Source organism: Gavia stellata, chromosome 33 (genome assembly GCF_030936135.1).
Source record: "Gavia stellata isolate bGavSte3 chromosome 33, bGavSte3.hap2, whole genome shotgun sequence".
In the NCBI taxonomy this organism is placed as follows: domain Eukaryota; kingdom Metazoa; phylum Chordata; class Aves; order Gaviiformes; family Gaviidae; genus Gavia; species Gavia stellata.
Window position 1 is genome coordinate 3,817,008 of NC_082626.1, and position 22,798 is coordinate 3,839,805.

A 22,798-nucleotide genomic window follows, 5' to 3' on the forward strand; every position below is an offset into this window, starting at 1 on the left:
TGTTTGCAGGACTGCACAGTAGCTGCAGAACCTCATTTCATTTCTAGCCAGCGTTCTCCTGAAAATGAGCTGAGCGTTACCTGGGACAGCTCTTGAACACAGGACTGGGAGGAAACAGAAGGGATATGAAATGAATTAAAGGTATTATTAAAGACAAATGCAGGGAATTAAACTAGTTTAGCCCTGTCCCTTTGCACAGCAGAACCAAGGCCTGGTTTGGAGCACCCGTATGGCTATACCTTGTCAGTGGAAGCAATGGGGTGCTGTTCCTCTTGAAGGAGGTGCAGGAGGACCCCTATCAGCACCCAGCTGAGCTATATGGTTGTTGAAGCATGGACTCCGTTCTCCTCTGGAGTTCAGTGCAACGGGTCGCGTGGGTGAAGCCTTTGTATGATTTCCTCCAAGTTAGGTTTTATGTCAGCTTCAATAATAACCCATAAAGAAGTCAATGAAAGGATTTCTCCTGCCAACATCCGCTAAGACTGCTGGAGAAGAAAAAAGAAGCTCTTCCCTTCAACACCCACCCTCCACTCCCAACTCCCCCCTCCCCCCCCCAAAAAAAAAAAAGAAAATTCTCATTCACTCTTCACCCTTAATCCTTCCTTCTTCAAAGCTGTACGGCAGCCATGTTACGATGAAGTGATAAAGAGCTTACTTTGGAGCTAGAGGAGGAAAAAACCATAGAGGACTCTCAAGTCTCATTCCAAGGATTGAGAAACCTTAAAACATGGAGAGGGAACATCCTTGCTGCGCCCTGAGTTTGTCAGCCACCTTCTGCTCTTTCTTAGTCAAACACGCCAATATGCTATACTCCTGCAACTAAACTGTTGCATATTTTCGGAGGCTTATGTCTTGAATAACTATTGTTTCTTTTTATTTTTACCTTCCCAGCTTTTTTCTGATCTTTACTTTCTGGAGCTCTTTGATGCATTCAATACAAGAGAGAAAGCAAATGTAAAAGGGGGCTGTCTACTGTATTGACCAATCAAGTTCATTTCCAGTGACCTGGCATGCCTTGTAATAGACAACACATCTAACTCAAAACATAACAAATCAGGTTTCTTTCTATTGTATGTTGTTTTATTGTTTGAAATCATGTCTGAGTATTTTTATTACATGTAAAAACCAAAGTGACTTGTATTACTAAGATTAAAGCCATTCTAAACTCAGTCAAACTAGAATTAAACGGCACTGTCAAAGTACTATCTAATACAGCAAATCCCCAGATGAGAATTAACAAATAGTGTTGGACTACAACTAAACCATTCCATTAATCCATAATCAACGCTTATGGATTCCCAAATAAGAAATCTGGAGAGAAAGCTGCCCTTTTAATTATACATGGTCTCAGTCAGCGCACTAAGCTTATCTGAACATCTCGCTGTTAGCCCAGCTGAGCTACTTGAAAGTCACAGCTGCAGTCCTTGGTGCTTCTACTTAATTGGGCTGTTATGGGGCAGATGTTTTCGTGTGATTTCTCTTGCTCTCTTTACAAAAAATAAGTTTTACAGCAGAGCGCTGCTCTGGAAAGGCTGGCAGCTCTAGCTAAACACTGAGAAAAGCTAATTGATGCTGTGTGCTTTTTTCCAACATGAAGAGCATGCACAAGTTCAAAACTGTTTTGCAAGAGAGAATATGAAGATGAATTAAGAACAGAAACGCATTAAGGTTGGCTGCTCCTCCTTCACTTTTTTCACAGCAGGTTCCATTGGAGGGGATTTGTCACCATCGGTGTTCACCTTCTCCTGGGAGGCTTTTGCTGGTTTTCTTATATTGTCTGTCTTAGGAGGAACAGCCACCTCTACTTTCCGCTTTGTCTTGTCAGTTTTTGCTTCTGGCCTATCCTTCTCTTTTTTCTCCTTTTCAGGTGCTGCTTTGAAAGCCATAGAACCTGCTTCCATAGGCTCACCTCGCACAGGGGTGGCATCATCTCTGCTTGGGAGCATGAACAGAGAGTCCATTTTCACGTCTTCTGCTGTAAGTGGCTCTCTTGGTTTTCTCATTCCTTCTAACCACTCAGCATTGGGAAATCCTCCATTCTCATCCCCTTTTCTTCTCTTCCGGTGCTTTTTGTCTTTATTTCCTTTGTCACCTCCCAGTCGATGTTCCACCTCCTTCTCTTTTGATTTTGTAGGATCTTTGATGCCATGCCTCTCTCTTCCAGAAGTTTTTCCAGGGTAATTTCCAGCTGTATTACACTTTTGGTGGCTCTGCCCACCAGGATAATCCTGCCTCCGTCCCCGAGCATATGGTGAATTCTCTCGTCTGGTCCCAGGTGGACCAAACCTGTCTGGAGAAAAGTAGCCTCTTCTTGCATACAGCGGCGATCGTGAGTAGGAGCGAGAAGGGGACCGACTAAATGACCGAGAGTAGGAGCGAGAGCGGGAAGAACCGGATCTTGACTTGGAGTAGGTATACAAACTTGTAGAGGAAGATGAAGCACTACAGGGAGACTTGGGCCTTAAAAACACCACAACACACACAGACAAAAAAGATAAGTTAATTCAAAACAGTCACTCTCCCCATTTTTTTTCCTCCCAAATTTGGTTTGTTTTCTTTTTTCCTCTCCACATGCTTACGTCAAAGGTTCTTTCAGCTGCTGGCATAACGCTACTGCAAATTGCAGAACTTGCAAAAGTTTCTGCTTACAAGACAGAGCAGCTGCTGCTTTGTTACTGTAAAATCATACAGGAAGGGTAAGTCTATTTCCACTCACTTCTATCACATGATCGATCTCCCACAGCTATTGATTGATTTACGGTGGTGTAGCCGGGCCTCTACTGGCACGTGAACGCGCACATTTTTCACTACTCCGCAGCTACATGCAGTGCAAATCATTTTTGTTGCAGTAAGATGCAAAAAGAGCAAGTCTTAATGGCTACAGTGCACTATCACTATCACTTCCATCTCCCATGTGCCGAGTGCCCACCGCTCCTCTGCGGTGATATACTCCTTGATATGCTTAATACTTCCCACTTCTGATCTTCAAAGTACTGCACAGATATGAACTAATCTTCTCTCAAACTTCTTTTAACTTCTTCCACATACGCTTCCTCTGTTGTTGGCTCATGATGATGTGTTTGGCCTGTTCTTGTCCCTGACTTGTTCTTTGCTTGCTTACGGAATGTGAGATTTCAGACAGTCTGTGGGATGGATCCTGGTTTTTGTTTTATCTTTCAGATTTTATAAACACAATACACCCTGACCAGCTATCTATAACAAATATATACCAAAAGGAAGGACTAACTTGACACTGCAATAATAGATACCACAGACTCCTCTCTCTCCAACTGAGAGAAAGCAGCTTGGCTATTTGAGATGACTAAATAGAAGAAATTCAAAATTGCCATAAAATGACAGCGTTGACTCTTCCAGTACTTTGCTCAATCAGTATCAACTAAGTTGTTAAAAAAAAGAATGTTGGAGGGTGACTTCTATTGGGAAATCAAGTTCTTCATCCCTGTTCAGCTAGTAATCAAAAGGCTGGCTTTCCACCTGACCCTTTAATTGTATTTCATTTTCATATGTAATTATGGTTTCCTCACAAAGCGTTGATTTTTCAGAGTCCTCTTTTCGGTCACGTACTGGAGTTCTATTTTCAATCATCTTACCGCAAGCACAGATCCCCTTTGTTAAAGCCAATTCAAATGAAGCCATTTAAAAATGAATTACCACTTGTACTCTCCACAACGACCTGTGCATACGTTTTGCATTATAAACCAGCTGTTGTGTAAGCTGTTTTACGGCCTCATTTAACAGGTTACAAGTCGTAATATATTGAATTTCTGTGGAATACTTACAGCTCCCAGCCCGGTCTGCCACCTGCTGAGCGAATTGTACTGGCACTCATTGGGCGACCTTTTGGAGTGGGGAGAGGGAAAAGAAAAAAAATCCCACTCAGTTTCTCTGAAGATCATCTTTTTAAAGAAATTCTACAGTTATAGTTACTTACCGGTGGTGGGTATTGATTGTCCTTGGGGGCCCAGAAGGCTTGGTAATGCTGGTTGTCTTGGTACAGGAACCTGATAGCCCTTGTGAATCAATGCAAACAGTCGGAAAATAAGCTCTACTAAAATACAAGAATCACTGCATATCTTGAAATAAAACTCACGTTCTCTTCCAACAAACTGCTGGCTGACAGAGAGGAAGATTTAGAAAGTTCAGCGGCACTCACCAGAGCAGCAGGAGGTGTAACAGTCAGGAGCGGTGGTGGAGGTGGCGGCGGCTGCTGTGGCTCCTGAATCTGCTGACGGAGCCTCTTTGTGTAGCCAGTTCCATTTTTGAAGTTGTTCACAGCCTAGAGGCAGAAAAACATTGACAAAAAGCTAATAGGAAACTTCAGTAGAGGGACGAACAAAGGCCTGCACAGAGTAAAATTGCTTGTGTCTTCCTGTAAATGCTATCAAGCCTAAAAGAAATGGATGTACAGATATATGAACACATCACATTAAACCCTGATACTAATGATTGGTAACTCGGAGTATCTGTATTTAAAGTACTTCAGTGTTAGCTCCAAACTTGAAAGTGAGGCAATCACGTTAAACAAAAGTGGGACCTGAACTTGCCAGATTGTCTCTTCCCTTTCAGCTTTTAAGCTCTTTTTCTTCCCTTTCAGCTTTTTACAAATTGCCTTTTCTTACAAACAGTTTCTGTGAAAGGCATCGTGTTACCTTGCGTAGGAACAGGTTGGCAATTAAAGCGTCAGGAGAAACATCGGTTTGATAACACGCTGGGCAGGTATGCTCCTCAGAGTCCAGTAATGCTGTTCTAATACCTGTGAATCATTAGAATCATCAGAATAGTTTTAGCCAAACTAAGGCAATTTGGGGGGTTCTAGCCAAGTATAAAAACACGTATATGATTAATGGGTGAATATGGTCTTGAATTGAGAGCATGAAGCTCTCCATGTTCAGTAATGTAAATAACTTCTAGTATGCAGCAAATCACTCCAGAGTTTTGAAATTTCACTGTTGTAACATTTGAAGTCGTAGAGTAGGCTGTGTCTTGATGTTTCGACTAGTCTTTGTTCCGCTACCTAGTACAATGAGAAGTCCCCAACCTCAAGGCTCCTGAATAAAACACATCTCAAAAAAGCATTAGGAGGTTTGAGTTCTGAAGGTCTTAAGCAACTGTCCCATGGAGAAGAATGTGGATTAAATGCCTAACTAAATGCCCTTTGTGGCAGACCACAGTGAGTCACCAGAGTTGGCTATCTAATTTTGTATGAGAGAAAGGGCTGTCGACAAACTAAATGCATTCGATATCTAATACTGTAACCACCTGCACAATTACGCACTCTTCTCATACTCGTCCTTCCACATGTAAAGAGGATTTACCTGGATATGTAAAAAGGGAAAAAAGGTTTCTGCCTTTTTTTTTCCCTTTATGCAAGAGGAGTCCTTTCCTATTCAGGGGATACTCAAGTATTAAGTAGAACTGGCAACAAAGTAATGGCGTTATCTCCTACTTCTGCTTTCAGAAGATCAGACGTGATGTTTTGAAATAACAAACATGGGAGTAACACTTACATTCGTCACAAAAACTGTTTCCACAGCAGGGAATAACAGCTGCATCAGTCATTAGCTCTTTACAAATGGGACATGACAACTCATCTGGAATGGGATCATCGGAGGAGGAGGAGGAGGGCTCCTCTGGTGAAAAGGGAGGCTTTTCCTTCTTTCCTCTAGCATAAGCTTCCCTAGAGGGCAGGTGGGGAAGGAAAAAGAAACCAGTCAGAGATGGGTAAAGGAAAACTCTTCCAAGCTTTTATCAAAGGGCAGATAATAGATGGAACTCTGCTCACTCCACATTTGGCTTCTAAAAAGTCGGCATTTAGTTTAAACTACTTTCCTATAGCCACAATACTGGAAGAGGGAGGGGGGAACACTTTTCCTTCTGCAGAACTCTCCCATTCATTGGGATCAACTAAGAGATGAGCTCAGACTACAAAAATCATTTTTTGACAGCTAGAAATCAGGTGAAGTGAATCCCACCACTCCTTTGCCAGAGGCTAAATGTAAATGGCAGGCTCAGGATGAAGTTAGTCTCCGAATAATTACGTTTTATAAATGGAAGAAGTCTACGGTGCAGCTTCTACAAAAGGAGATCCACGACAGAAAAGCAGAAGTGCGGCCAAGTGCATTTTCAAACAGCCACTCTTGTCAGCACACAGTAGTATTTTCTTAGTTTAGAGCAACAGGAAAACCTCAGTCTGTTTCACACATGGCATTTGACAAGAGTCTGAGGGGGAGGAAATCTCAGTCCAGCAGCTCTGTGTTAAATTTTGCAAGAAGCCTTTGAAACATAAAAGAGAAGCAAAACGAGCTTTCCAAGAGAACGACTCCTCTGTGAACACGACTGAAATGTTTTGCAGAAATACAGATTCTTAGCACACCACAAGTTGAACCAACTTTCAGGGGCACGAACAGTAGGACCACTCTATGTGAGTTCTAGAAAGTATCACCGATTTTAAGGTTAAGACACAATGACAATGCTTCCTCCCCCGTAACTACAGAGGCTGGCCAACTTGGTTGCATTGCCACTCAGGCATTCACGCATGGTTTCGCTCGTTCACTTTTTGGTCAGTCCAACTAATGCCATACTTACGCATTAATAGTTGGTATTGCGTATTTTCCAGTGCTTGTCAGCATAGCACCCTTTGTGTTGGGATCTTGCACCTCCATCATGAAACTCCTTGGAATTCCTGTGCTCTTTTTAAGTCTGGGAGCAGACTCAAAATTTTTGTTCTGTTAAGAAAAGCCATGCAGACATATCTCATCTGATGACCCGCACTTAAAATGACATTTCAGTGATTATTTTACGCAGCAAAGCCTTTCATCCTCTCCTTTTGCCTAGCGTAAGGGTTGCTCAGCTGAAATACTGATTTTCCTAAATGAGTATCGTCAGGATGTTCCAAAGGCTGGAGCAGTGTTTTGAACTCAGTCGACATTCTTTGGCTTAACTTCAGGTTCCTCCAGGGTGAAATATCCCTCAGCTCAACCAGAGACTCGTGCAGTTAACACACGCAAATATTCAATAGATGGGGTCAACAGAAACATCTTGGTTTTATACAAAATACAGAAAATGGTGAACTGTCATTAAAACCACAGTTAAAACCACAAAAATTCCCAGTAATATTGAAATACATAAAAATATGCATGAAAGTTCACAGAGAAAGATCTATGGACATATTTAATGTCTATGACCTAGAAAAAAGAAAATTTCACATTTGTAATTCCAAGTCTCCCTTGAATTTTGAAGGGCTTTGCAACATTGCCATATAAAGTGCATTTCACCCCAAGAGAAACAACTCTTCATATGCGTGTTCATTTATTTGTTACCTAACTGCCAAGGTAAAAAAAAAACAAAACTAAGACCAGAAGTCCCCCACAATCTTACCCCATTTGTCGGGCAGTCCTTTATATAGTGGCCAGGGTTTCCACAACGAAAGCAAGTATATGACGGTGGAGGTGGACCCAAGGGTTTCTTCATGTAACTAAACGGTTTTGGGGAGAAAAAGAAGAAGATATGCATGTGTCTCTTGTGTTAAAACAAACATCTCTACCATTTTCCCATCAGCTTCAAAGAACAGATTTGACATTATCAGCACTTACCTGGTTGGATCATATCCACAGCAAGACTGCATCATCATAGCTTTTATTTTGTCTTCTTCGGAAGCATTGGCTTCAGCCAGATTGGTGGTCTGTTTAAGAGGTAATTATTGGATGCACACATTAGAACCACATTTAAGCCCACACAGCCAAAGACAGCACCACTCACCCAGTCCTGTAAAGAGCAGCACAACGCTCGCTGAGGTCGCATGAAAACAGCTGCTTAGGCTCTGTTTGGACCTTACCTAAAGACCTGTCTAATCGATCCCATTTTCTTCCAAGCGGACTGAAGCTATGTGTAGAAAAAATTAGACTATCCACTGCCTTTAAACTGATTTTTAAGCTCCAGACTATTTGAAGGAGAAGATGTCCACTGTACATTTAATTGAGAAAGATGTATGCAAATATCACTAGTTACATTTTGCAGCATTAAAAGGACACACAACTGAAGAGCCGGAGAGGTTGTTTCTCCTTGCTGAAAGCCAGCTTCAGACACAGAAGCCTTAGAAGGAATCAAGCTTTTTATAACCCCTCAGCAAGACAAAAGATTCTTCTCTAACTTCTCTATGTTAAATGATTAATCTACAGTAAGCAGAACCTGCAGTTTTTTCCAGCTGACTGTGTCCTTTTAACGTACAAATTGTAATCCAAACCTTATGCAGAACTAGATCTTCCAATTATTGACGGCAGCTGATTGTTTTTAAGTAGTATTTGTTCAAATGTTTTTATCACACACTAGTCCAGGTACAAGCAGGCTCTAAGGGAGTGACTGTAAATGATGTGGACTTTCAAGCACCTATCATTCCGACCAACCACTCATGTTTTTCTTCTTCTATGCATGCATTCACAAAAGCAACCAACTACTTTCAACATTTTATTAAATGGGTGTTTCATACAGACAGTAACATTGTCCAGATCGACATCTCTGAGAGCGCTTCCATTAACGTTTACAGAAAACTTTACAGATACTTGACTAGTTTGTGTGAACCCAAACGGTTTACAAAACACATCCAAACCCCACAAAACGTTCCCAGGAATAGAGCAAAAGTCAAAGATGGCATTTAATACATACTAAGAGTCAAAAAGAAAACTTTTTACAACACATTGCCTCCATGCTAAGCCAGTCTGCACAAAAGAGGTTAGAGGAAGTAACAGTCTGGAGCTGCTTTATGCTATGTCCCTGCATTTTTCTGATATACTTAAATTTTCTCGAAAGCTTACATGTGTACACCACTTGGACAGTTTTCCACATTTTAGAGTAAAACTTCACAGGAGTTTACGGAAACAAGGACACGTTTAGGGACAGCACTAATGGAGACCAATTTCTTTTGCTGGCTACCTTCCCAAGGAATTTTCTTGTTTGTGTTTGGTTTGTTGTTTTTTTTTGCCAAATGGACCCAACTTAATTTCTGCAGTGAGAGATGGAAGAAGGTAGCAGTGGGAAGAGCTTTCTCCTTCTCGGAAATGAACTCCAGCCTTTCTTTTCAGAACAAAGAACTAGCTCCTCTGCATTAGGCCCTGCCTTCTCTCATCTTTGTAACTTTAAAGACTAGTCATTTCATTGGCTAGCACTGTGCCTTTTCACAAAGTGCCACCACTAGTGCTTTCCCAGAGAAAGTTACACATTGTTGAGCAAAAAATGCAGGCAGTTCCATGGCAAAACATGGCATTACAACAGTTTCAGAAGGTCACATCTGCTAATATGCCACACGTACCCCTTGGTCTAGTCCTATAAACAGTTAGGTATATTTACACAATTGACACAGCCTGCGTTCAAACAAAGTCTATTGTGTTGTCCACTCTCTAGCTACTCTGATTTATGAAATCATGCAGCATTCAAAGAATGGATCTATAACTATAATGACTAGAAATTGAAAAATAGCCATGCAATTGTCCACGTTCCAGAAACGCCTCTAATTTGGCTGCTGCAAACCCCCTGAAATGTCCGTAACTTAGAGCCAACTAAACTCTTCTGTGAAAATTGTGTGAGTTTCCAGTGCAAAATTAACGAAAGGTATGAAAAATGGTAAACAGCTTCTGAAGTGCTGCTTCTTTGTGTCTTGAAGACGAGTAATACTGCAACATTACGTTGAGGCTGCTAAGGTACTCCCCTTCTATCTTCCCAAACTGGCGACTACTCTTCACAGGATAGTATCAAAATACACACACACTTTGAAGTTAAAAGAAATACTTTAAATTCTTAAAAACTACATTCAAGCTTTGCTCACATTACAACAGTTATCCAGCTACAGATCACAGTATAAGATTTAAAAAGACGAAGCAAACCCTTTTTTTTTTAAAGTATTTGACAAGACTCTCGAGATACCTTAATAAGCTGGGCCAGAGGAATCGGTGCGGAAGAGTCATCAATCTGTTCAGAAAAAATTAAACACACGTTCAAGTTCTACAATCAAAACATAGCAATAGTTAACCTCTACTGTAGCCTGAAAGTCTGCACTATATCCTCTGAGTGTCACGGAAAGAGGCATTTCCAACCTAGTGTAATTTGTATTTGCTCAAAACAAAGTCCAAACCTATGACAGCTTAAGAGTGCCTATGTGGTTAATGAGGAGAAACAACAATAACCAAACCTGCTGGAGATCAACTTACTGCTCCAGAGTATCTCAGAGAGGGACCCTTGTCAAATGCTTACAACTGCTTAGAAGTCAAAGGGCTAAGGAAGCTGCCAATTTTCAGCAAAAAAAAGGATTTGAAAAAAAATTTAAGTTTATTTGAGAAGGAAGCATCACTACAGGAAACTTATTTTCAGGGTAGTTTGGAAATTAATCAGTGAACGTCTCCTCATTTATAAATGCACATGGTTATGCTTTTTATGAACGCAGTCTAGTTGCCGGTGAAAATGAAGCACAGGCAGATCAGCCCTGAAACACGAACTCTGCCCCTCCTGTCAGTAAGTTTAGAAACGCCAAACTCACCATACCCCACAAAACCCCAATAAAAATGCCAACCCAAAACATCAGCCATAGCAGTAACCCACCACTTTGTCTAGAAAAAAAAGAAACTGCTCAAAGTATTGAAATAAAGGTGTTTACCATGACAGAGTAGCCTATAAAAACTGATTTCTTGTATTTTATTAGACCACAGGCCATACTCTCCAAATTGGTTATGGAACTGTGAGAATTTAATATTATTCTCCCTGCTACCAGTCCAAAAGCAATTTCTAAGGATGATGAAAACATGGACTCAGAGCACAATCCTGTCATTTTTTTCTCCATTGCAGCCACACTCCTCCCTCCCTGCTGCCTACTGGAACAGCTTGCAGGAATGAAGTCCTCAGGCCACGGGGTAGTAATGGACTGCAGTGTCTAGTGAGAACTAATACCGAAGGGCAGTTTTGCCACAAGTGAAAAGGGTAACTCTTCTCTTGTTCCTTTTCCAGCATATTGAATTACATTCTGCCACCAACAGCACTTCAGCTTACACTAGTAAAACATTATCAGAAAGACACCGGAATCACTGCTTACGATGTCTGAAGTTGTTCAAAAACATGGAAAAAATTTCACCATGTAAACTGAACAGCTCCGCATGCCACTCTTCTTTACTTGTGGGAAAACAGGCCTATGTTCTCTCCTGGCAGGCACAACCACTGTCACGTGGTGCTTTTTCAGCAGCAAACAAGAAATGAGGAAAGCTCTCGACTGGAGTCTAGCATTAAACAGTCTAATATTGACCAGTAACTGAAACAGAGCAGTTAATCAACTATTAATTAGTTCTTCTGGTTTTTAGGAAGCGGTTATTATATGGCCTGCAGGCAACAGTCTCATTTCTTAACAGAGGTGATAGCACTCCTTTCTACTAAACAGCTATCAAAAGTAGCAAATAGATAATTAATGTACTATTTAGTACGTTTGCCCAACGGCCACCTTCCAATCACCCGACATTCTTGTGTCTTTTTTTTTTCCCTTTAAATGTCTACTGGAGTATTTCCTGCCAGTCCCTCCAGTTAGTCAAGTAGAAACAACATCTCCATGAAACGTGTATACAGCCCTAAGGTAATACTGCAGAAGAACTGGGGGGGGAAAAACCCCAAACACCAAAAACTAAACCCAAAACCCCAGACTCGACAGTCAATGTATTAACTCCCATTTCAAACAGAAGACTAAACAGAAACTAACACAAAGCAAGTGGGAAAGGGGACAGAACAGAGGACGAAAAGGCTAATTTCACTGCTGGGGTGCTACATTTAAATTACAGTGGTTTCCTAAAACCCGACAGCTTGGCTAAACTAAAAATTCAGCCAGGAAGGATCCCAGTTGTGCTCAACAGCACTAAAACGATGGGCACGACTCTCTGCATTTCTGCAGCCTCTAAGGACAAATTCCAACTAGAGATCCTTGCAGTTACTGACATAGTAATGCTAAACCAAAAAGGATCCCCTTTCTTGCCTTGGCTGTAGTAACAGTAGGCCAGCAGCACAAATTTGGAAGTGTACAACAACAACAGCTAACATAACAGCAAGACAATGAAGGAAGAGTTAAAGTATCAGCTTTGTGCAGCCTTTTTAAAAATACCTTAACTAAACTTCATTTTGCTGCCTTACTGTTCAACAATAATTGGCAAGCTTTCCAGTGATTTATTCCCACCACAGTAAGGTCCAGGTTCTGCTTTGAAATACCTACAGAAATACGTGTATTAAAAAACCAACCAAAGAAAACAAACCCCCCACCCTTCAGACCAAGACCTGAGCTAGCTTTAAGAATAAAGCTCATTGTGCCTCCAAGCCTAGAAGCACCTGAGGCTGCCGTGCTTTGACAGTGAGAGAGAGAGAGAGGACTTGTAAAGAGAGATGCAAGGCTTCCACCCTCCCTGTGGCTACCCACAACCCATGTCAGGTACAGTCAGAGCAAACAAGAAGGGAATGTTTTTGCCTGGTCTTTCATTTACTTTAATTAGTTCTAACAAACACTAAGTCTTCCCTCCCACTCCAGGAGTCTTCCTTTTTCTGTGTTTTTTTGGTTTGGGTTTTTTTTTTTTTTTTTTTTGAGACATCTATGTTAGCTTATGGTAAGATGCTACTTAGAAAGGTAACACAGACATGCCAGGGAGCACACGAGGCTAATGTTTATAACAATAACAATAACAACAACAACAACAACAATAATAATAATAATAATAATAATGTTTGAACATGAGAGTTGTGTTTATACACATGCTAGTAAGCAAAGAGGAAAACAACTGTTTTCAGGAAATAAAACCCCATCAGAATTAGACCAAATACTCTAAACGTGGTTTACATAAATGCATTACTTTAACTGCTAGGGTCACTGGGCCAGTTAAACTAACTCAAAATCACAATGAGAGGCATTCATGTCCAAAAAGGAATTTGAACCAATCAGTGATAGAATTATGGATGTCAGATTTAGACGTAGTGGTTTTAGACCTACCTACAAAAAGTTTTCAATTTTAAGTTGATTGCCTACCATTCCACGAGCATCAGAGGCTGTATTCTTCACAGAACACAGACCCAGAGTTCATGAATTTCTAGATTAAGTTACCCTAACACCTTATCAAGTGATCAGATCCAATGATCCAGGGTTAGTGTAATGCCTCACACCGTTCCAGTGAAGAAAAAGCAGAATGTGAAAATGGCAAAAAATACACTCCAAACACCTTTTATTGCAAGAAACAAAAAGCACACAACAACCTATACCAACATCCAGATTACTAGCTGTCGACAGACAGCTGTAGAACATGGCACCATGTTCAACTGTGCAAACCTTGAGCCTACACGATCTAAAAATTGTCATACGTTACCTGCACAGTACACAGTCATTCAGGAAATATTCTGGCATATTCAATGTGAAACACAATGCATTACTAGGCACAAAGACCAAGATTCACATTAGAACTGTGCAAACGATGGCATGACTCAGTTATTACTATGCTGAATCCAATACGTGGTATTCACAACATATACTATGGTTTACTGGAAAAGATATTAAGTTAATGTTTGGAAAATTAATACAAGGCTACATTGTTGAGAATTAAGTGCAGTGTGGAGAAAAAAGTCTGAGATGGTGTTTTTACATACTGCTTTTGGTGTTCCACTCACTGGCTCAGTTCGACTTCTAGAAGAAGAAATCAAGGAGATGAGAACTTAAAGCACTTGTACCCAACATCAAGCAGTGAAAACACATTATAAAACCTGAACATCAAAACATTCTGTTCTGATAGGCTAGTGAATGGGGAAATTTCTTCCTATACATAAACTCGTCTCTCTCTTTTGATAACATTCAATGCATTAAACACCACCCCCCCACCCCCCAAATCCCACGTCTACTTTGTCTGAAATCACTCTAAGACTTAGAGATCGAGAACACAACAGTGCAAGAGGAAGTCTACAGACATTTTGTCTCTGCTGCGTTAAGTTCTGTGTTCTTAAATGCTCAACCCTCAAGATAATGAAGGTAACTTTAGCCAATCCCTATATCCCGCCCTAGTCTTACAAATAGCTACCAGAGAGAGTACTTTAGTTTCTAAGAAAGAACAGGGGTAGTCGAGACCCTTTGAAGTGCTAGTTTACTTAAGAGAAAAAATCAGTCATCTGACAAAGAAATAACAACAGTTTTAGCAGCACAGTCTTTAGAACAGTGTTTCTTTGTGGCAGCCCAAGCACTGTGTTCAGATATCTACCGTACTTAGCCATGAAAGTGCCAAAATACTACATGGGTTACATATGCTACATTGACTAAAAATAGTAGTAGAAATGTCACCTGAAAGCAGTTCCCAGGGTTTTGTGCGCTTTAGGAGCCCTGTGACAAAAAAAAAAAAGGTCTTAATTGCCAGAATTTGCTTTAAGAAAATCTTGTAAATGCTACAATATCTTGGGAAATACTTATTACATTTGAAACCTTGCTGAGCTTCCACATACTCCTTGATCTGTATCTGCATGCTGCTCATCAGGAATCAGACATGCAACCACTGATATCGTTAACAAACCATTCACACATCATCCAAAGTGTCCCATGAGCAGAGGCAATTCAAAGGCTGCTGTGGAACTGATGTCCAAATAGAAAGGCTCATGCTTCCTGCCACTGCTAGACCACCACCGGGCTCGCAGTTAGAGCCATGTACCTCCTGAAGATGAGCAAGTTCGAGGAGATACTTTAGATTGCCACACAAGGGTTTCTTCATCCACTGACCCTGAAGAACATACTCCAAGGCGAGTAACGCATTTTGAAGGCCTCTCCACCATTACAGCACACATTCATCATTCCCAAACGTTAACCACTCTACCAGTTGTTTCTGCAATGTTTCCAGCTGAAGGAATAGAAAGCCAATCTGCCTGGTTAATTTTCAACGTTAGAACAGCAGTGCCATTCCTTCCTTACCCCCACATCCAGCTACTTATTTGATCTTTGAGGCTAGCAGCACCTATCCTCTCGTTTTAGGGCAGCGTTACAATAGCAGGAGAGGGTGACATCCAACCAGTAAGGGAGGATGCACTGACAAGACAGCACTAAGCATCCGTATTTCGATTAACCCCCCCCAAACAAGGCCACGTTTATAAGCACAACGCTGTGGCGTCCCGAATTACTAGGCAGTGCCTGAAAGCACTGCAGCAGCTACTGCAGTAATATGCCCAAAGTTTACATGCAGAGCCACATAAAATCAGGGGTTTTTGCTTGCAAATGCTTCATGGGCACCAGCACGCTGCTGCAGTGTTTCTTCAAGACACACTGTAACTCATCAGTCTACTTGATTTATGAGAACCAACGTTAGAAAGACATGGCAAAACCACAAGCTAATAATAGCTACTGATTGTGGTGGAGAGGCGTACCTTTAAGGCGGCTGGAAAACATGGCCATTCAAACAATGCTAATGTAGCTGATACAGAACGGGACTGTATGAATACATACATGACATGCATTTGAAGAGCTGTAATTTTAATCAGTACACCCGATTCTCTGTCCTCCGTAAATCTTAGGAACACAGAATTAAAACCTGGAGCACAGATACCAGCTTAGGGTAAAAACAGACAAAGAAAGACAACCAGTAACATTTAGGAACGTGCGGAACTGCTTACTGAGTTTCAAGTTTGGAAAGGATTAACTGTTCCTTCATCGTGCTCGCACAAAAGGCAATACACTTTAGGATATTGTTGTTCTTCTCTTGCCTGAAACAGGCACTGTCTTTAGGAAACGAATAGGAATCACTTGTGAATGGAAATTCTTGTTTGCCTGGCTGGCCAGCTGGCAACCCTTGGTCTTTCCTCTATAGCTAGTATGCAGAACCCCCAGATTTGGGGCGTAAGAATACCTGCCATATCCCGCCCCCCTCCCCCAAATGCAAGAAATAGTTAAACACTCAGAATCAGACTCTTCTGAGACGGGAACAAATTACAAGTTTACACTACAGTGCGTATCTCTCTTTACTATAAAAGCAATAAAAGCAAACACATATAATAAGGAATCTCTCCACCTAGAGGGAACAGGATCTACAACTTGGATCTCAGAACAGTCAACCCCAGGAACAAACCCCACAGAATCATCTTACAAGTTACCATTGTTGGAGTTCGAACCCCGTGCCCCAGCAGGCCAAAAAATGTAAGTCTACTTTGGGACAGATGCGCTAAAATCTACCCCCTGACAACAAAACTTAACAGCAGCTTTAACAAGAAAGATACAAGCGGAATGCCTCTGTAAACTAGTATCTGTAAAAAAAGTCAACACACTGAAACCCCTAACAAAGAATACAATGCTTTATGGATACTTACAGAACAAAGGTTTTGCTGGTAGCTTTAACTTGTTTAATATCTTCATTGATGATCTGGATGAGGGGATAGAGTGCTCCCTCAGCAAGTTTGCAGATGACACCAAGTTGGGAGGGACTGTTGATCTGCTTGAGGGTAGGAAGGCTCTGCAGAGGGATCTGGACAGGCTGGATCGATGGGCTGAGGCCAACCGGATGAAGTTCAATAAGGCCAAGTGCCGGGTTCTACACTTTGGCCACAACAACCCCAGGCAACGCTACAGGCTTGGGGACGAGTGGCTGGAAAGTTCCCCCGCAGAAAAGGACCTGGGGGTGTTGATCGACACCCGGCTGAATATGAGCCAGCAGTGTGCCCAGGTGGCCAAGAAGGCCAACGGCATCCTGGCTTGCATCAGAAATGGTGTGGCCAGCAGGAGCAGGGAGGTGATCATGCCTCTGTACTCGGCTCTGGTGAGGCCGCACCTCGAATACTGTGTTCAGTTTTGGGCCCCTCACTACAAGAAGGACATTGAGGTGCTGGAGCGTGTCCAGAGAAGGGCGACGAAGCTGGTGAGGGGTCTGGAACACAAGTCTTATGAGGAGCGGCTGAGGGAGCTGGGGTTGTTTAGCCTGGAGAAGAGGAGGCTGAGGGGAGACCTTATCGCTCTCTACAACTACCTGAAAGGGGGTTGCAGAGAGGTGGGTGTTGGTCTCTTCTCCCAAGTGACTAGTGACAGGACTAGAGGAAATGGCCTCAAGTTGCGACAGGGGAGGTTCAGGCTAGACATTAGGAAAAAGTTCTTCACTGAGAGAGTGGTGAAACACTGGAATAGGCTGCCCAGGGAGGTGGTAGAGTCACCCTCCCTGGAGGTATTCAAGGAGCGTGTGGATGTGGCATTGTGGGATGTAGCTTGATGGACATGGTGCTGTGTGGTGTTGGGTGGGTTGTGGCTTGTTATTGTTGTTGTGTGGCGTGGGTTTTGTGGTTGTGGGGGTTTTTTTTGTTTTTTTTTTTGTTTTTTTTTTTTTTTTTCCCCACCCCCCCCCCCCCCCAGGTTGGACTCGATGATCTTACAGGTCTTTTCCAACCGTACTGATTCTGTGATTCTGTGATTCTGTAACTCCTCCCACAGGGATTCTTCTAACAATTACCGATGAGTTCTTAGGAATCAGGGCATGATCATCTGTGTATTCTGAAAACAACATAAAGACAGACATAAACCAACATAAATTCAGGTTTGAGAATCAAACACAAGCAGCAAAATCTCCCTCATTTTTTAAAATAGTTTGAATGCCAACAGCAAAATGGTCTCAAAGGTCACTAAAGGAGAGTCTGCTAATGCACGAGGTTCTTTCCTCATCTAGCTTAGGTTGCTTGGGCTTCCGTTAGGCTACAAAACCAATAGACCTCTGGAGAAAAACAAACCACAGCAAAGTCTCACCTGCATAAACCAGATTCTAAAGCCTGCCTAGCTTGCCCTGCAGCAAACCAGGCACTTAGCTAAAGCACGAAAACTCTGCGCCGTCGCTTTCATAGCTCTTAACTGAAAATGCTTCACCTGTGCTGCTAGTGCTCCAGACTGACAGAACACAGAAGAGAGCCTGCCATGGCTGCCTATTTCTTGGGGCTTAATCCATCAACAACCACACTTCTCAGCTGCTCAGTGCTTTGCATTTCAATGGAAACAGCACTGACGCCCAGACAAACAATGGTAGATCACGCCAGCTGCAGTTCTGGAAGCCGAAAGCAGCTGTTTCTACCTGCTGAACGGAGTCATACGGAGTATTCCTTCTGGTCCAGACCACAAATCACCAGATTAAGACCAGTCCAGAGTCTCATGTTTGTTTTGTTTGGGTTTTAATTTTGCCTGATAAGCAGAATAGCAGAAAAGCAGAATAGCACATTCTCCAAGTGTTTGGAGTCAGAATGTTACAGGGCAGGCAAGAGTACTCAAGAGTTCTGGAGTTTGCAGTTCTTCCACTATATTGTGAGAACATCTATTGTAAAAGACAGGTCAAGAAATCCAGATCAAATTAAAAGGAGGCAAGTTTAAATGCATCATTCTCGAGTATAGGCTTTTTGAAGGGAATTCTGCCTTTATAGAACTTGCCTCTGCAGTAAGCATGGAAGAGGACACCCCCCCACACCCCCCCGCACCTTTTAAAATAGGTCCCAACCATCCATTTTGCCTCCCCAGCATCTTAAAGAGAGTCCATCACATCAGTTTTTTCCATTGGTATTTAAAATCCTGTTTCCTTTTAGCTTATATTAGCATTGCTTCTATTACTAGATTGCCATGATGAAAAGTAACAATTACTGAACTGTAAAAGCTTAGAGTGCTCGGCAAAATCTGAACAAGTAGGCCACCTTCACTCAAGGTTCACTTTGTTCTTTCCACGATCATTTCAGCCTTTAGTCAGGACTCCTGCACAGGCAACGTTATAAAACCCCAATACTTTATGTCCACGTGCAAGAATGCCAAACATCCCATTTAGGCAGAATATCCGGGTCTAGTGTTTCCCTTTATCTTCTGAAGGTGAGTTTAAGCATCTACATCTGCTTTACAAAAACTGAAATTCACGGTCACGCAGAGAAACCAGAAATTGGGCATACATATACATGGCACTGAAATGTATTCTCTAGCTTTGCTCTGAAAACCACTGGGGGATTTTTGCCTTTTCACATGGAAAACACCCTTAGGAAAGCTTCAATAAGCATCAGTGTCACTCTTATACGCAGTGTTAAGATTTTATACTCATTTTACAACGGCCAAAGGGCAACACAACCTGCCTAGAGGAGGATCTTGTCACTGTCAAACAAGAGGGATGCTCTTTAAAGCAGGGAAGAGACTCCTGCTTTAACTTCACCTTTAGGCAACACCACATTTAACAGAACCTAGTGAGGCAGATACTTTTCCTTCAGTGGATTCTGATTACGTATGAAAACAAAGCAACAGACTTTGTAAAACTGGTATTATGGATATAGAGTAACACTTTGGGGGGGAACATACTTACGAGCATAAGTTTTTGTTCTAAAACTTTATAACAGAATGCTATATGACTTGATAACAGTTTCTGCTATAACAGAATCCACATGTTTGGCCTATTTCGAAACATTTCTCCTTCTGGTGATAATAATTGGTCTCCATCACAGTTTATTACCATCCACCATTCTGGTTTTAAGGCTCTGTTTGACACAGACCCAGCTATTACAGGAGTGACGTCAGCCAGTTGGCCATTCAGCCCGCTAGCATTTGTGAAGCTGAAAGGACATCAGCATCTGAAGACAAAATTCAGAGACCCTCTGCAGCAAAGCCCTTCAAGCCAATTAAACACTGTTCAAAAGCTCTTGACAATTGTATTCAATGCTACTAGAGAAATTCAAGACTTCTGAAACATATCACTACCTACGCATGTCATGCAATCCAATGGCATCCCTAAGACCCCTAACATTGTGCTGTGAAGTCTCTTCGCAACCATTCTCCTGAAAATAGTTTTAATGTCTGTAGATACACAGGAGCTTTCGATCCGACCACTCTAAAGGGTAGGGCTGAAGTTACGGTCCCCACAGCATACATATTATCCTGTTTAAGCTTTAATACATCACACAGGAAGAGGAAAAAACCACCTGTACACATTTTAAAGAAAAGATGGTTGTAAGAGTGTCACAGAACCAGAGGAAAAAGACAAGAAATTTCATGTTTAAGGAATGAAAACACTTGACAAGTCTTTTTGTTTCCGAAAAGTCACAACCCAAGGTATTTAATCCCATTCAAACTCACCAAGATGGCAGACTACCAAACTGAAATGTCATACTAAGTAATACAAAACCATTATCACCTCCAAGAATCAAGCACCATTTACTAGATTTAAAAGAATATATGCCTTCTCTAAGAACATTTCTTATGTATATTGACCATAAATGTTCTGCCATAAAACTTCAGTACTGCCCTGATGTGGTTAACACGTAGTAGCAGGAGAAAAAGACACGGGTAGAAAGGGATGATGAAAATGATGCTCAGTAGCATCTGAATGGCAATGTCTTTGGTGTAGAAAAGAAGGTATATTAACAAGAAATTCCAAAGCATAATTTAGATACAGAGAACACTCATGGGCAAGTGTCCTCAAGGCTTTAAAGGCTCTGTATAGCTTATAACTCACAGATTCACTCTTGATCCAAAACGTGGCAGGGAGCAGTTTCTGTAACAGCCACAAAACCAGTTTTCCAATGTAGTGGAGTATAACAAGTCGAAGACAAAATTAAGTCACCAAACCCACTTTTTGTCTTCCAATTAGCCATCTGTTCCATTTCTATCACTTTCAGCTTCCTCCACCAGATTTCAAAGAAATCTGGCAAGTTTGTTATTACAAGTTATCCTCCCACATTTCCTTATCATTCTACCTAGAAGAATTCCAGGAAACCAAAACGTTTGTAAGCACTACATGTCGCACATCAAGCACACATTCTTCGCCACCTAGCTCCGCCTCTAAAACACAGATCTGAAGGTTGTTGTCAGAACAGCAACTACGAAAGAACAGCAACTATGAAAGAACAGCTCTGTGAGGCCCCCAACACAAGTCACAGCTACCGATCGTGGCCGAATCGCATTATGGCTTCCCGGCCCACTTAAACCCCGGTGCCGCTTGCCCTCCTGGTCCCCCTGCACGCCGGCGGGATGGGTCCCAGGCTGAGACACGCTACGTGGGGACAAGCCACAAAGTGTGGGTCCCGCAGGCCACGGCTGCCGTGGGGCCATCTGCGACGATGCCAGCCGCACGGTCCCCAAGGCCCCACGCCCGCTGCCTCCACGCACCTTCTTTGGTCTGGGCGTTGGTGATCTGCAGGTCGCAGTTGGCCGCCTTCAGCTTTTCACGGCCCATGATCCGGCGCTTGAGGTCGCACAGGGAGATGTGGAGGCCGCCAAAGGTGACTGTGTCATAGCTCAACTTGGAGAAGAACTTGTAGTGGACACAAGACATGGTCAGGGCCAGGCGGTGCCCGCTCCGCGACGGCGTCTACCACGGCAGATGGCGTTGCGACCTCTGCGCCCGTTAGGGCCCACGGCGGCTCGGGGAAGGGCCCACCGAGGGGGTCGGAGCAAGCAACACAGGCTGAGCTTGAGCTCCTCCTCGCAGCCCAGGCAGACAACAGGGAGAGGACCCTGCAGCCCCCGGCTTGTCCTCCGCTCCCTCCCTCGCACACAGCGCTTCCAGGCCTGACCGCTCGCTATGGCGACGCCGGAGCCCCTGCCTCAACATTCCGCAGAGGGGTTTCCCGGCCGACAACTGCACGGGGCGTGGCTAGCACATCACTGCGCATGCACAATGGCACACCGCGCCCACCCACACCCCCCTCCTCATGTGACCCAGCGCATTATGACTAAAGGCCCACCTAAGGTGACCGAGGCGGCCCCGCCATCTTCTTCCTAACGCCAAGCACCCCGAGGGGAGAGCTATCACCGGTCGGGGTCACCGCCTGTCAGCCCCGGGCCTGTCACTGCCCCAGCCCGCTGGTGTCCCTGCTGTCCCCCGGCCTGTCACCGCCTGGTGTCCTGTAACCCCCCAGGCCTGTCACCGCCTGGTCTCCCTCCTGTCACCCCCCAGGCTGTCACCACCTGCTGTCCCCTCCTCTCAGCAGCCAGCCAGGGCAAGACAGCCTGGGGGAGATGCAGCGGGCTTTGCCCTGTGGCGCTCGGCTGCCCACGCCGCAGGGCCAGCGAAGGGAGGGGACATCTCTGGGTGTTTGAGCGGATCTTGGTGCATTTAGGGCAAGTTCAGTCAAAGAAGCCAGTGACCATTTAAGTTTGCTGCCATAAACCAATGTACTTCCCAACCGTGGCCCAACCACAGTTGCTTGAACGCTGGAGACGAGGACTAAAGAGTAAGGAACAAACCATTAGCGTTAGGAGGTGCCCCAGGACAATACTTCTTGCTTTCTCAATCATCACAGCTGCTGCTGCCACAGCCCTAGCGGTGGAATATGGAGTATACGTATTCTTTCCATCATTCGGCCATAGCCACAGTCCAAACTACAGCAGCAGAGGCAAATAAGCCCGACTGTTGCATATGCACTAAAAGCCCATGCTTTGCCAGAAATCAACTCTCCTAGGCATCAGTCCCACTGAATTCTCAGTGGTACAAGGATGGGCATCTACGTTACGAATTTTCCCTGAAGAAAGGAAGCATACCGCCCTTCTGCCAAGAAGGGTTTGTCGCTGGATCTGTTCCATAGATCTGTTCCTATGCCTAAAGGCTATTGGTATTCCCCCACAGATTCTTCCAAAACCTTACTATATACCACATCCAGTGAGTGTGGAAGGGAGATGCTGCAGAAGCCCTTACAGAAATCCTATTGCAATAAGCCATCACGCTGTAGAGTTCTTCCTGGAGGGAGTTTATCAGGCCCTGCAGACTCCGAGACAATGTGGATATTCGCAGACAGAGTAACTTGGTATTTGGCAGGAAGCCATAATGTT

The 22,798-nt window shown here is 43.2% G+C and overlaps 1 protein-coding gene across 1 annotated transcript; it reads right to left on the minus strand.

The window, feature by feature from the left end:
• Window positions 1–1,646: 1,646 nt before the first annotated feature.
• On the minus strand, window positions 1,647–21,302 carry LOC132320032 (E3 ubiquitin-protein ligase RBBP6-like). The gene is made up of 10 exons (XM_059832130.1): window positions 21,137–21,302; window positions 17,475–17,515; window positions 7,614–7,702; window positions 6,607–6,720; window positions 5,529–5,698; window positions 4,671–4,774; window positions 4,175–4,297; window positions 3,953–4,031; window positions 3,801–3,858; window positions 1,647–2,460 (listed from the first exon to the last, which is right to left on the minus strand). The coding sequence occupies exons 1-10, from the start codon at window positions 21,300–21,302 to the stop codon at window positions 1,647–1,649; spliced, it is 1,758 nt and encodes a 585-aa protein (XP_059688113.1).
• Window positions 21,303–22,798: the final 1,496 nt, after the last annotated feature.